Consider the following 12,941-nt stretch of genomic DNA (forward strand, 5'->3'; position numbering starts at 1 on the left):
CACAAGGAAGTAACCCAGCTCAGAGTTCCCCTCCCCCACCCCCAGGGACCCCCGCCGAGAAAGGCATTTGCAAACACTTTTTATTTTTCCAGTGCTTTCCAACATTCCAGTTCCCAAAGGCGCCTTGAAACCGCTCACGGTCCTGTCCTTCGCGTTCCCGAGACCAATGCACGAAACGCGTGAGCCCTTCGACGCGCCGCCTCGGCCGGAGACAAAATGCACTCCGCCGTCCGTTTCCTCTTCCGCCGTCCAGATGAAACCCAAGTCCAAACTTTTTATCGTCTTTTCTGAATAAAGGCCTAAAATCGTTGGCGCATGCTGGGCTTCACAAGTCTCTGTTGGAGGGGACAGCCAGAGACGTCAAATCACAACGGAGAACTATTCAATCTTGAAGGAAATAAATAAATCAAAAAAGCCGGAATGTTAAAACGAGGTGGGACAAGCCACCACCAGGGCCTATCCTTGTCCCCAAACTAGCCTTCCCAGGCACCCTTCGTTATTAACGGGCGCTGAATTGGACAGCATCGTTTTGAGTTTCAGGAGTGCCTGGAAATAACAGCAGGTAAATCTTTGTCCCCGTCCCTCAAGTCAGTGTTCTCCACTGTGGGACACTGCAGCTGTGGTGGCCGTCAGCTGAAATACAGGTAGTCCTCGACTTAACGGCAGTCCGTTTAGTGAGTGTTCAAAGATATAACCGTGCTGCGATCGTCGTAAATATGAGTCGGTTCCACAAGCGTTCTAATGTCATCATTCTGACAGATGAAACTTAAAAAGAACGTTTGAGGCGTCGTTTACCCTAAAGGATCTTTTTATTTGAGTCGCTTAATATCGGCACTTAACATAATCGGAGCCAAAACCTGAATTCCCCCTCCCCTGGACAGATAGTATCAAAGCACAATTCCCTCCTCCAATTTACAGTCATCAATCACATTCCCCAATTAGCTTGAATCCCGGGGTTCCTCTCCAATTCTCCAGCCTGCCAATTCTTTTATCAGTTCTGGACTCAATAACCTTGATTCTCACGCTAGGTTTAGTGTTGTTATTTCTAGTTGGACTCTCATTCACATCCCCCCCAAGCATCATCTAACTCTAAAAGGGAAAAAGGCTACATTTTCATCAGTTGTCAATGCAGAAACGTCTGAGGTTAGCAGCGTTGACATCCAAATTTGGATCGTGCGACCGCAGGGATGCTGCAAGTTTTAAGTTTCTCACACCTAACGACCAGTGCAGCATCCCTGCGGTCACGCGATCCAAATTCAGACGCTCGCGCAACCCACTTGAATTTATGACGGTTGCAGCATCCTGGCTTCCCGCAATCCCCTTTTTTGTGACCTTTGGACAAGCGACGGTCAAACAGGGGAAGCCAGATTCGCTTAACGACTGGACGGCTGATTTTTAATGACCGTGACACGCTTAGCCCCCGCGCAGCGAGGAAGGTCGCAAAACGGGGCCAAGCTCACGGAGGGTCGCGCTTCGCGACGGAAGTGATGGGCTCAGCGGCGGTCGGAAGCGGAGGAGGCCCTGTCGATTCCTGCCCCACACGTCGGGGCAAACATGGCGTAAGCCGAGGACCAGCCTGGCCGGAAACTTTGGTCGAGATTGCGTGTTTTCTCAAGTTGAGCGATTTTGAAAGGTGTGCGGGTGTCACTCACGGGCTGCCGCCGTCCCTGAGGTGCTCCTGAAAAGTGGGGATGAGGGTGCGGAGATGGGTGCCCTGGTACTCGCCCTGGTGAGGTGGGGGGGGGGGTGGGGGGAAAAAGGGAGGAACACTTGAGCATCTGGCCTCAAGGAGACGCCATCTCACCCCGGGGTGGGGCAGTGTGGCGCAGTGGTTAAAGTGCAGGGTTGCAGGCTAACTCCCTGCCCCAGTGCCAGCAGTTCGACCCTGACTGGCTTGGGGTGGACTCAACCTTCCCATCCTGAGAACCCAGATTGTTTGGGGGGGGGGGCAAGACACTGACTGCAAACCGCCTAGAGGGGGGCTGTGAAGCAGAGTATAAGTTTATGCTTTTTCTCCTTTCCTTCCTTCCTCTTTTCGTTTCCTTCCTGCCTGTTTTTCCTTCCTTCCTCCTTTTCCTTCCATCTCTTTTCTTTCTCCTTCGTTTCCTTCTGGCCTGTTTTTCCTTCTTTCTCGTTTTCCTTCTTTCCTTCCTTCCTCTTTCTCATTCCATCTCCTTTCCTTCCTGCCTGTTTTTCCTTCCTCGTTTCCTTCTTGCTTTCCTCCTTCTCATTCCATCTCCTTCCTTCATTTCCTTCCTGCTTGCTTTTCCTTCTTTCTCGTTTCCTTCTTCCTTTCTCATTCCATCTCCTTCCTTCCCTTCCTGCCTGTTTTTCCTTCCTTTTCGTTTCCTTCCTCCCTCTCCTTCCTTCTCCTTTCATTTTCCTTCCTTCCTTCCTCCCCTTCCCTTCCCAGTGGTTAGAATTCAGTATTGCAGGCTAACTCTGCCGACTGCCAGGAGTTCGATCCTGACCGGCTCAAGGTTTATTTATTTATTTAATTTAATTTATATACCGCCCTTCTCCCGAAGGACTCAGGGCGGTGTACAGGGCAATGCAATAAAATACAATGTACAAAAATTAAAAATATTAAATACTATAGCCCTATTCAATAAATTAATACAAAACTATAAAATACCCCTAAACCCATCAGACCAGGACGGCTTGTTCAAATAAATGTGTTTTTAGGTCCCGTCGGAAGGAGCGAAGGTCGGGAGCCATCCAGAACTCAACCGGTAGACGGTTCCAAAGGTCTGGCGCGGTTGAACTCAGCCTTCCGAGGTCATTAAAGTGAGGACCCAGATTGGTGTTTTTTTGGGGAGGGGGCAATATGTCGACTCTTTAAACGGCTTAAAGAGAGCTGTGAAGCGGTATATAAGTCTTAAGTGCAATTGCTAACCCAAAGGGAGAGAAGAGGTAGGAGGAGGCAGGAGGCTAGGGGCTTAAGGAGGCCTCAAGAACATTCCCACAAACATTGGCAGGCCAAGCCAATAGTATGTAAGCAGAGAGCAACCCCCTCCCCTCCTCCTCCTAGCACTGATGATGTTGCCTAGTTGGGTCATGAAACGTCCGCCAGAAAACAACCAAGCTCAGAGAGCACCCAGGACCCCACATTTTAAGGGGTTATCTTGGCTTTAATGCCAAGCAGTCCAGGCTTTCAGCAGGTGAGCCAAGAGCGTTTTTGCCCCTCCATTCCTCCTCTTGGTCTCAATCCCGCCCGCTACCCAACCATCGCTCCGCTTCTTCCTCACCTGGAAAGAGGTGCTTCTTTCGCTTTCTGAATCCGGCACCAGATCTTCAGCTGCATCCAAGGGGGAAAAACAACAACAACAACAAGAGATTTATTTCCTAAACAGAACACCCCCGAGGCCAAGCCTTTACCCAGGGTTAGAGTCTAAATCAGAGGTCTTCAAACTTGGCCCTTTTAGGACTTGTGGACTTCAACTCCCAGAATTCCTTAGACAGCGTGCCTGGCTGAGGAATTCTGGAAGTCCACAAGTCCTAAAAGGGCCAGGTTTGAAGACCCCTGGTCTAAATCAACTTGGAAGATGCGTGGACTTCAACTCCCAGAATTCCCCAGCCAGCAGAAGTGTCTTTTGAGAGCCCGCAGGAACGCCAAGGCCACGAACGCAGGCGCTTGATGGAGAAGTGGACAGTCCCCATAACAAGAAGAAATCTTACTATTGGACGTGGTGAACACCCAGTGGGGTGGGGGGTGAGGGAATTTATTGTTTCATAAAGCAAGCTTTCGAGTGGGAAAACCGGAGGTGGTTTTGCTTCTTCTTTGCTAATATAAACTTTCAGTAAAGTATTACACTCTCGGCAAAAAGCACGTCCCAGGAGTTCCCTTTTTCTGGAAATGCCAGCTGGACAAAATCTTTTTCCGGGGAGTTTTCCATTAGACACAAAGCGTCCCTATCCGTGGCAGTTTCTCACAATCCCAGCCTCTTTTAACACACACACACACACACACACACACAGACCGCACAAAACTTAAGTTGCACAGCTCTGATCCGAGCCGTCATCCTTTCACCGAAGATGCTCCGATTTCTCCTTATTTTGGAAGCAGGGGATAATGGGCCCAAAATGGGAGAGAGACGAGACTCGAGCAGGAAATAGATTTTCAAAAACGGAAGACGGCCGCAACCCCCAAATCACAAGCGTATCGATTCTCTCGCTCGCTGACCCATCGCTCCCCATCCCAGCCTGCCTCCCCCAGCCCTGCTTTTTTTTTTCCCCCTCTGCCCAAACCAAGCTTTTTTTTTTTGCACGTCGAGAATGAGGAAAAAGCCCTGCAGAGTCAGGAGTTAGATCCGCTTGGATTCTTGCGCCGGGTTTGGAGATTGGAACATCAACCGCCTCAGGTGGGACTGGATTTGTACATTTGTGTAACTCTGCAGGGTTGTTGAGGGAGGGATCTCGAAACCTACCCATTTCCGAGTTGACCGAGGACTGTCTGTGGAATTCCCTGAAGGTGACAAAAGGGGATAGGGTGAGCTATTTTAAAAGCGGTACGCCTGGGAAAGAGAAATATAATAAAGGGAAGTCCTTGACTTACGATCATTGCTTTACTGACCGTTCAAAGCTACAACGGCACTGGAAAATGGGGCTCGTTTTTCACATAACTGTCACAGCATCCCCGTGATCGAACTCGGGACACTCGGCAACTGACTCGTATTTACGATGGTCACGTGATCCCCCTTTTGCGGCCTTCTGACGAGCGAACTTAATGGTGGTGGTAGTGGGGGGAAGCCGGATCCACTTAACGACCGGGTTACAGGTCATCCTGAACTTACAAACCGTTCCTTGAATGACCGTTTTGAAGTTACGATATGTGACTTGTGGTCCTTTTTCACAGCGCCCTCCCCCACCCTCCCACTGGTTACGGGATCAAAATCTGGATGCCTGGCAACATGACTCGTATTTGTGACAGCGGCAGCATCCTGGGGGGGTGGCGTGATCCCTTTTTTGCGACGAGCCAAAATCAACGGGGAGAACCAAATTCGTTCCACAACTGCGGAGGGGGAGGGCAAAAAAAAAGTCGCGAAACGGGGGAGAAAACCTGTCTCGCTTACCGACAGAGTTTGGTCGTAAGCCGAGGACCACCCGCGCAGGCCGACCCTTACCCTTCCGAGATGCAGGAAAGGGAATCCTCTCCTCGGCTCCTGCCTGGCTGGGGGGACAAAGGCGGAGAGGAGGGGGAGTCCTCGTCCTCGCTCTGGCGTGGGGCGCGTGACGGATGGGGAGGGGTGGAGGGGGGCTCAGCAAAGCCTAGAGAAGAGGGAGGAGAGGTGAAGGGGCCACAGAAGACCCCCCCATACACCCCACCCCGGGGCTCCCATAAAGGGGCTCCCATTAAAAGAGTTACCTGCAGGCTGGTATCCCATAGCGGTGAAGTACTGGTTTAAAATGGTGGCACTGGGCTGGGGAAGCTGGTGGTGGGCTTGGTGGCTGGCAGCCTCCAACAGCTGGGAAGGAAAGGGAGAGAAGGAGGGGATTTTTTTCTCCCCCCCCCCGTTTCCCGCCCCCCCCCCCGGTCTGGCAAGGAAGGGGTGGTGCGGATCCCGTCGGTTAAAGCACTCCGACAGGCGCGGCCCTGTGGAATATTCTGTCCACTGGTGCCGCCTTGTGCGGGGAGCCCAGAGTTGCGTAAAGAAATCTGTGGGGCTGGTTTTTACTTCGGTGTGTAGCTCGCCGTTACTGTCTTAACCAAGAACTCCGAGGCGGGATTGGCGTATTTTAGCAGACTTTTCCCCTCCCTATTTTCCGCAGGACAACAACCCTGTGAGGTGGGTTGGGCTGAGAGGCAAGGACTGGCCTAAACTCACCCAGCCGGCTTTCGTGCCTAAGGCGAGACTAGAACTCACCGTCTCCTGGTGATTGGGCCAAACTCACCCGGCCGGCTTTCACACCTAAGGTGGGACTAGAACTCACCGTCTCCTGGTGATTGGCCCCAAGTCACCCGGCCGGCTTTCACGCCTAAGGCGGGACTAGAACTCACCGTCTCCTGGTGATTGGCCCAAAGTCACTCGGCCGGCTTTCACGCCTAAGGCGGGACTAGAACTCACCATCTCCTGGTGATTGGCCCAAAGTCACCCAGCCGCCTTTCATGGCAAAGGAGGCACTGGAATTCCCAGTCTCCCGGTGACTACTAACTTAACAACTAGGGATTCGCCTCACAATGTAGGGAAGGAAGATCGTAAAATGGGGCAAAACTCAAGTGAGCCAATGTTTCACTTAGCAACGTAAACGTGGCGCTCGACGACGGTGGGTAAGTTGAGGCCGGCAATTCATTCAGCTGAGGCTGGTGGCTTTTGATGTGGGAGGGCCGCAAACCCCAGGTGCCACAAAGCAGCAACGCCACTGCCCGAAGCGCCGTTCCTTCCCCTCGCCCCATCACCTATCGTTCCGGCTCTTCCCCCCAGCCCCCTTTTTTTGTACCTGCTGGAATTGGGGCTCCGGGAGAAGGTGTTCCAGCTGGCAGAGGTAATCACAGAAGAGTTCCTCCATCGCTTCCACGAAAGCTTCCCCGTAATCCCTTTCCAGAAATTCCTAAAAGCCGCAAACAAACAAACAGGACCATCTTTACTGAATACAGAATACCAGAGTTGGGAGGGACCTTGTAGGTTATCTAGTCTGACCCCCTGCTCCAGCAGGAGAAGCTATCCCATTTCCAGTGCTTTTTTTGTAAAAGAAAAAGGTGCCGGAACTCACACACGTCATACAACCCGCCCTTGCCTACACCTACAAGGTTCCATCCCAAAAAGGTGCCGGAACTCCGTTCTGAGCGTTCTATGAGAAAAAAAGCCCTGCCCATTTCAGACAAGAGGCTGTCCATTGTCTTCTTGAAAAGGAGGTGGAGGAGGAGGAGGAAGAGGAGGAATAACAGAGTTGGAAGGGACCTTGGAGGTCTTCTAGTCCAGCCCCCAGCTCAAGCAGGAGACCTGATACCAGTCCAGAAAAATGGCTGTCCGTTCTCTTCTTGAAAAAGAGGAGGAGGATTGGAAGAGTCCTTGGAGGTCATCTAGTCTAACCCCCTGCTCAGGTAGGAGACCCTAGACCAGGGGTAGGCAACCTTGGGGCTCTTTTATGACTCGTGGACTTCAACTCCCAGAATTCCTGAGCCAGCATGGCTCAGCATGGAAACCTCTCCATTTCTCCTCAGCGTAGCTGGCTCAGGAATTCTGGGAGTTGAAGTCCACGAGTCATAAAAGAGCCGAGGTTGCTTACCCCTGCCCTAGACCATTTCAGACAAATGTCTGTTCAGTCTGTGTCAGGCCTAAAGGGATGCCCGACCCACCGGGCTTTATAATTTAAAGCCAGACACCTGTCCAGGCCCCGAAGCAGTCTCTGTCATCTTAAAATTTGCCCTTTGAAGCTGTGTTATCCAATTCAGCCCGTCTGGCCAAAGAGGCAACCGGTGCCTTCGCTGTGACCTGTTTTCCTTCGCGTGGTTCGAGGGTGCCCTGCAGCCGGCAGCAAGAAACGCCTCGTGCGCCCAAGTGGGAAAAGACACCAAGCCCCAGAATGGGGGAATGGCCGGGAAAACCGATGGCGGCAGCGGCAAAATTTCACTGCTTTCATCCAAGAACACATCCAGCTTTGTCCCTGGTTGCAAACTGCTTGTAGGTTTTGGGGCTCGAGACAGTAGGGAACCAAAATAATAATAATAATAATAATAATAATAATAATAATAATAATAATAATAATAATAATAACAACAACAACAACAACAACAACAATAACAACAACAATAATAATAACAACAACAACAATAATGAAATTCTGACTTTTGGGATTGGTGGACAAGATTTGTTGCTATCGAAAGTGGTTCTAGACTAACTGGGCAAAAGTTAAAAAAAAAGCTGAGGCTGCAAGTTTCTTAGCTGGGTTATGCTGGGCTGAAAAGGGCAGGATGATAAGACCCTTTTCTTCTTTTTTCCATTTCATTTCTACGTTGATCATCTCAGTAAAAATTAGACAGGGAGAGATAGAGGAGGAAAAGGACAGGGGTGGGGAGGGGAGAGAGAAAAAGAGACATAGATAGATCGGGAGAGACAGAGAGAGGAAGAGAAAGAGAAGAAAGGGAGAGACAGAGGGAGAGAGATGATACAGAGAAATAGAGAAGTGATATAAGTGATAGAATAGGTAGACAGACAACAGCTAGATGACAGATGATAGACGTAGCTAGATGACAGATGACATAGATATATAGACATAATAGCTAGATAAGATAGACATAACAGCTAGATGACAGATGACAATAGACATAGTAGCTAGTTGACAGATGATATAGATATATAGACATAATAGCTAGATGACAGATGATATAGATATAATAGCTAGATGACAGATGATAGACATAGTAGCTAGATGACAGATGATATAGAGATAGAGATAGACATAATAGCTAGATGACAGATGATAATAGACATAATAGCTAGTTGACAGATAACTAGATGACAGATGATAGACATAATAGCTAGATGATAGCTAGAGATAGCTAGAGAGACAGCTAGATAGCTGGGATGGATGGATGAATAGATGGAAGGATGGGTAATTGAATGGATGGATAAATGGATGGGTTGATGGATGGATGGACAGACGAATAAATGGATGGGTGAACAGAGAGATGGCTGAACGGATGGATGGATAGATTAGATAAGACAGACAGACAGACAGACAAAGGGGTTCAGCCTTCTGTAGATAACCCTTGTCCTCCCAGCCTTACCTGCACATAGATTTCTCTCTCTACGCAGTCACGCAGCAATTTCAACATCAGATTTCTGAACTGTTCGTGGGCTTTTTGTACCATCTTCAGGTCCTGGGCTGTCTATGGATGGGAAAAAAAAATCAGAGAGAGAGAGACAGACAGACAGACGGGATGGCTCTTTTCCACAAAGGCAGCGTGGAGGATCCCAGGGTAGGATCTTTTCTACAAAGAGAAGGGAGACTGACTGCGGTGGTGTGGCCGAGCGGCGTCGCGTTCTCTGGAAAGTAGGTGTCCACCGCATGGTAGATTTTCCCCGGGGGCTCATCTTCCTTCAGCATGTTCATGACAATCTGGGCAAAAAAGAGAAAGCGAGAAGAGGGCCTGCGCAGGACGATTTCTTCCTAAAAACCACCTGAGTGTATTTTTTAAAATTAATAACATTAATTAATTAATAAGCGTCTCAAACTGGCTCCCCACTAAAGTCAAAAACGAAGGGAGTGCAATCCGTCAAACTAGAGCAGGGAGGGGGGGTGTCTTTCTCCATCCGGGCAACTTTGAAGCCTGCTGGACTTCAACTCCCAGAATTCCCCAGCCAGCACAGCACAGCTGGCTGGGGAATTCTGGGAATTGAAGTCCAGCAGGCTTCAAAGTTGCCCGGATGGAGAAAGACCCCCCCCCCCCGCTCATAGCTTGCCCTCCTTGCTTAGTCGACCCCAAACGGGGCAAAAGAGGGTTCACGAACCCATCGCTCCCTCCGGCGCCCACGATCCCCTTCCCCGAGGAGCTTTTGGCTCGGTCCTGATCGGGAAGCTCACCCGGCCCCCTCGGGGGTCCCTGTCCTCCCCGGCGGCCGCCTACCTTGGCCTGCAGCCCCAGGCGAAGCTTGGCCAGGTGCTGGAAGGGCACCAGCTCGGGCGCCGCCTCCGCCACGCTCTGCAGGAAGGTCACGACGCGCGGGAAATCCGAGAAGCGGCGCTGGCGGACCACGTGCCAAGCGGCCGCGGCCACCACCCGAAGGGAGACGGCGGCGGTGGCGGCTAACTCGCCCGCCCGGCCGTCGCCCATAGGAAGAACCGCCCGGCTGCCGAAGCGACGCCGGAGTGAGAGCCCGGGCGGCCGGGCGCTGCTTTTTGTCGGCTCGGGCCACGCCCACCCCCGAAGGCACGCCCCGCGTACCAGCGGACCCAATCCTTATTGGCGCTCCAGCCCTGGCAGGAGGCCACTCCCACCGAAGCCACGCCTTTCCGCCCCTCGCGCGCGCGCGCGCGCTCCCCGCCCCCTTCAGTCCCGCCTTCTCCTTCGCGCGCGATTCTCCAAAAGCCCCGCCTCCTACGTTGCCGGCGTCTAGCCTCCCCGCGGGCCGCGCCCCCTGAAGTCCCGCCCCCCCTAGGCTCCGCAGCCACGCCCCGCGTACCAGCGGACCCAATCCTTATTGGCGCTCCAGCCCTGGCAGGAGGCCGCCCCCACCGAAGCCACGCCTTCCCCGCGCGCGCGCGCGCGCCCGCTCCCCGCCCCCTTCAGTCCCGCCTCCTCCTTCGCGCGCCATTCTCCGAAAGCCCCGCCTCCTACGTTGCCGGCGTCCCGCCTCCTCCGCGCACCGCCCTGGCTCTCGGCTCCGCCTTCTAAGCGCTCAATTTCTGCCCCGCCCCGCCCCAGCGGAGGCCCCGCCCCTACATCGCCCGTCGCAATCCTCCCTCTCTCTCTCTCTCTCTCTCTCTGTCCTGTCAAGGCCGCACAACCCGAAGCCACGCCTTTTTTGCGCTCCACTGCGCGGAGGCCCCGCCTTTGTGGCGCCCTCCCCAGCTGAGGCCACGCCCCTTGGAGCGCCCGGTCCCGCCTTCTTTGTTGTCCAGCCACTTTGTCGTCCAATCAGCGGAGGCTCCGCCCCTAAAGCAAATGGCGCCGGGCCTTCACCGTTCAACGACAGCTTTACGCCCAAAAGGGGCTTACGCCCTGCCTCTCCCCTCCCGCCTCCGCCCCGCTTCTCCGCACACGGAAGGGCGAGCTACTTTCGAACAGGCCTCCCCTTCGGGACTCATCCCGCACCTCCGCTCCTCCCGCAGCCAAACTTCCGCTCTGTTGCCACGGAAACCCGCCTCGCGTTACTCCCACCACCGGCATCGTCACTTCCGGTTTTGGGGGTGGGACGGACTCTCTCTCCCTCCTCCGCTTGAGCGTCAGCGGCCCCTGGTGGTTGTTTGAGGGATATAGCACCAACAGGGCTTCCACCCTCTTGCAGGTCTCCTAGGCGCTGATGGGAGTTGTAGTCCCGCGGGTCTGAGGCTCATGGGATTTAGGGATGACTAAATTCATCCCCAACGTGGCTCCTGGTTTTTTGTTTCTTCATTTTATTTGGTTTCTGTCTGCCTTCCATTCCAAAACCCAGGGCGCCTTGCGTGACAGGCTCTCCTTACAGTTCTCCCCATAACAACAACCCTGCCAGGCAGGCTCAGCTGAAAGAGGGGCGGGCCCAAAGCCCCTCCCAGGGATTTCCCAAAGCTAATCTCCCCCTCCCAGGCATACTGACCTGCAAAGCTGGTTTATTGCACTAAATTGGTCCAGAGTGCTATTTTTCCAACCTTGGCAACTTTTAAGTTAGGTGGACTTCAACTCCCAGAATGCCCCAGCCAGCTGTGCTGGCTGGGGCATTCTGGGAGTTGAAGTCCACCTAACGTAAAGTTGCCAAGGTTGAGAATTGCTGGCTCAAAGTCTTCCTTTTCATTTTCACATAGGCAATTTGGAGAAAACTGTAAGAAATAAAAGAGATAATATCAGAAATTGTGTAACGACATTCTTTGTAAGGTGGGCGATATGAAAATACATATACATAGAATGAAGGCTACTGCTAAGCTTGTAAGCCGCCCTGAGTCTTCGGAGAAGGGCGGGATATAAATGGAATTAAAATAAAAAAATAAATAAAAAATACAAACCCCATCTGTTTTAACGAATAATGGCAAAAATGGAGTAACTTAGGTTTTTAGAAGTAGGGGCTTTGAGGTGTGCAGGATCATTACTTTGAAATATGTAGGTTCTGTAAGAAGCTAGAAGTAAGCGCAAGCAGGAGGAAATATAAAAATAAAGTTAAGGCCAATGCCAGCAAAACGTCACGGTTAACAGGTATATGAAATTAGAAGGGCTTTTTTCTCGGGAGGGGATGAACTGAAATATATTATGTTTAACTTTAGATTCGGATTAGCTGATCGGGATGAGCGGGTGGGCTGTTGAGTTCGATAGGTGTTGTGGGGGGGGAACCAGCTTTGTGAGAGGATAGAAATATGTGCTTTTAAAAACTTGTGTGTGGCTTAATTTCCTCCTACGTGAGTTGGAGGCCACCAGCTTTTTGCAAAAAGCTTTCCTTCATTAAAACTGTCCCTGGAATCCCAAATGAGCCGCATTCCAAACAAAACCTTTTAAAGGTTCTGAGTAGGATCCGCCAGCTGGGGGGGGGGGACCTCGGGCCAGTCACCTTATCCCAGCCCTAAGAAGGAGGGAATGGCAACCCAATTTTGAAAGAAAAAACAACAACCTTGTCAGCAAAAACCAGGATTCAATCAGATTCCGCTTGGAGATTACATCCACCTGGTCTCTTCTCTTCCCGGGACTGGTGACCTCCAGGCGCCTTTGCTTGCAAGGGAAATCTAGAACCCATCACCTCAAATCTATGGCATTCGATTGCCTTGAGCGTGGTATTCTTTGCTAGGGTGATTTTACACAATTTTGGTACTGTGTTTTGTGTTCACTGTAAGCTGCCCAGGGTCAGGAGAGGTGAGCTGGGCAGCTATAAAAAACTGAAGCAATAAATTACCGTAAGTCAAACTATGGTGACCAAGAACCCTTTTTAAAGTCCACCAAGTTGCCAATTCTCTCCAGTTCTTGGAGATCCAACGGACATTTTGTACCGTGGGAAGAAAATCTTTTTTTTTGTCTTAATCACCCCCTTTCGGCTACATTGGACAATTTCACTTTATTTTGAGGTGGGGCAGCTGTTTCTGGGTCTTTAGATTGTCCGGCAGAAAAACAGAACATCCCAGCTGAGGCTGTTGCAAGAGGAAATTTCATTTGCCAGGGCCTCGAACAAAAATTCAATGCAATACGCAAGATTGCTCTCCTATAAGACATCTAATAGTTATTACATATATAGATAGTCCTCAATTTACCACCACAAATGAGCCTAAAATGTATGTTGCTGAGCGAGACATTTGTTAAGTGAGTTTTGCCCCATTTTATGACC

At 51.4% G+C, this 12,941-nt stretch overlaps 1 protein-coding gene across 10 annotated transcripts; it reads right to left on the reverse strand.

Moving 5' to 3' along the window:
• Positions 1-66: 66 nt before the first annotated feature.
• Positions 67-9,913, reverse strand: LOC308676197 (TERF1-interacting nuclear factor 2-like). 10 transcript variants are annotated; one of them, XM_081341971.1, is made up of 10 exons: positions 9,569-9,910; positions 8,956-9,060; positions 8,729-8,830; positions 6,439-6,549; positions 5,366-5,465; positions 5,124-5,268; positions 4,428-4,465; positions 3,249-3,298; positions 1,653-1,678; positions 67-335 (listed from the first exon to the last, which is right to left on the reverse strand). In XM_081341971.1, exons 1-10 carry the CDS (start codon positions 9,773-9,775, stop codon positions 326-328), a joined length of 894 nt encoding a protein of 297 aa, XP_081198097.1. In that variant the 5' UTR covers positions 9,776-9,910; the 3' UTR covers positions 67-325. The 10 variants fall into 10 exon arrangements, 6 of the variants coding, with proteins under 6 accessions (XP_081198097.1, XP_081198094.1, XP_081198096.1 ...); XM_081341968.1 differs by having other exon boundaries at positions 1,653-1,726; positions 9,569-9,900; XR_014028279.1 differs by having other exon boundaries at positions 192-387; positions 1,461-1,678; positions 9,569-9,907.
• Between the last annotated feature and the right edge of the window lie 3,028 nt (positions 9,914-12,941).

Source organism: Vipera berus, assembly GCF_964194415.1.
Source record: "Vipera berus genome assembly, chromosome: W".
Lineage (NCBI taxonomy): Eukaryota > Metazoa > Chordata > Lepidosauria > Squamata > Viperidae > Vipera > Vipera berus.

What these genes read in the sequence shown, in the direction of transcription:
- LOC308676197 (XM_081341967.1), bottom strand. Translation starts at nt 9,775, where the DNA reads ATGGGCGACGGCCGGGCGGGCGAGTTAGCCGCCACCGCCGCCGTCTCC. An exon ending in CGGAGCCCCAATTCCAGCAG is followed by an intron (nt 5,466 to 6,438) that starts GTACAAAAAAAG and finishes TTTCCTTCCCAG; the next exon opens with CTGTTGGAGGCTGCCAGCCA. An exon ending in CTCGGTCAACTCGGAAATGG is followed by an intron (nt 3,299 to 4,427) that starts GTAGGTTTCGAG and finishes CCTTGGATGCAG; the next exon opens with CTGAAGATCTGGTGCCGGAT.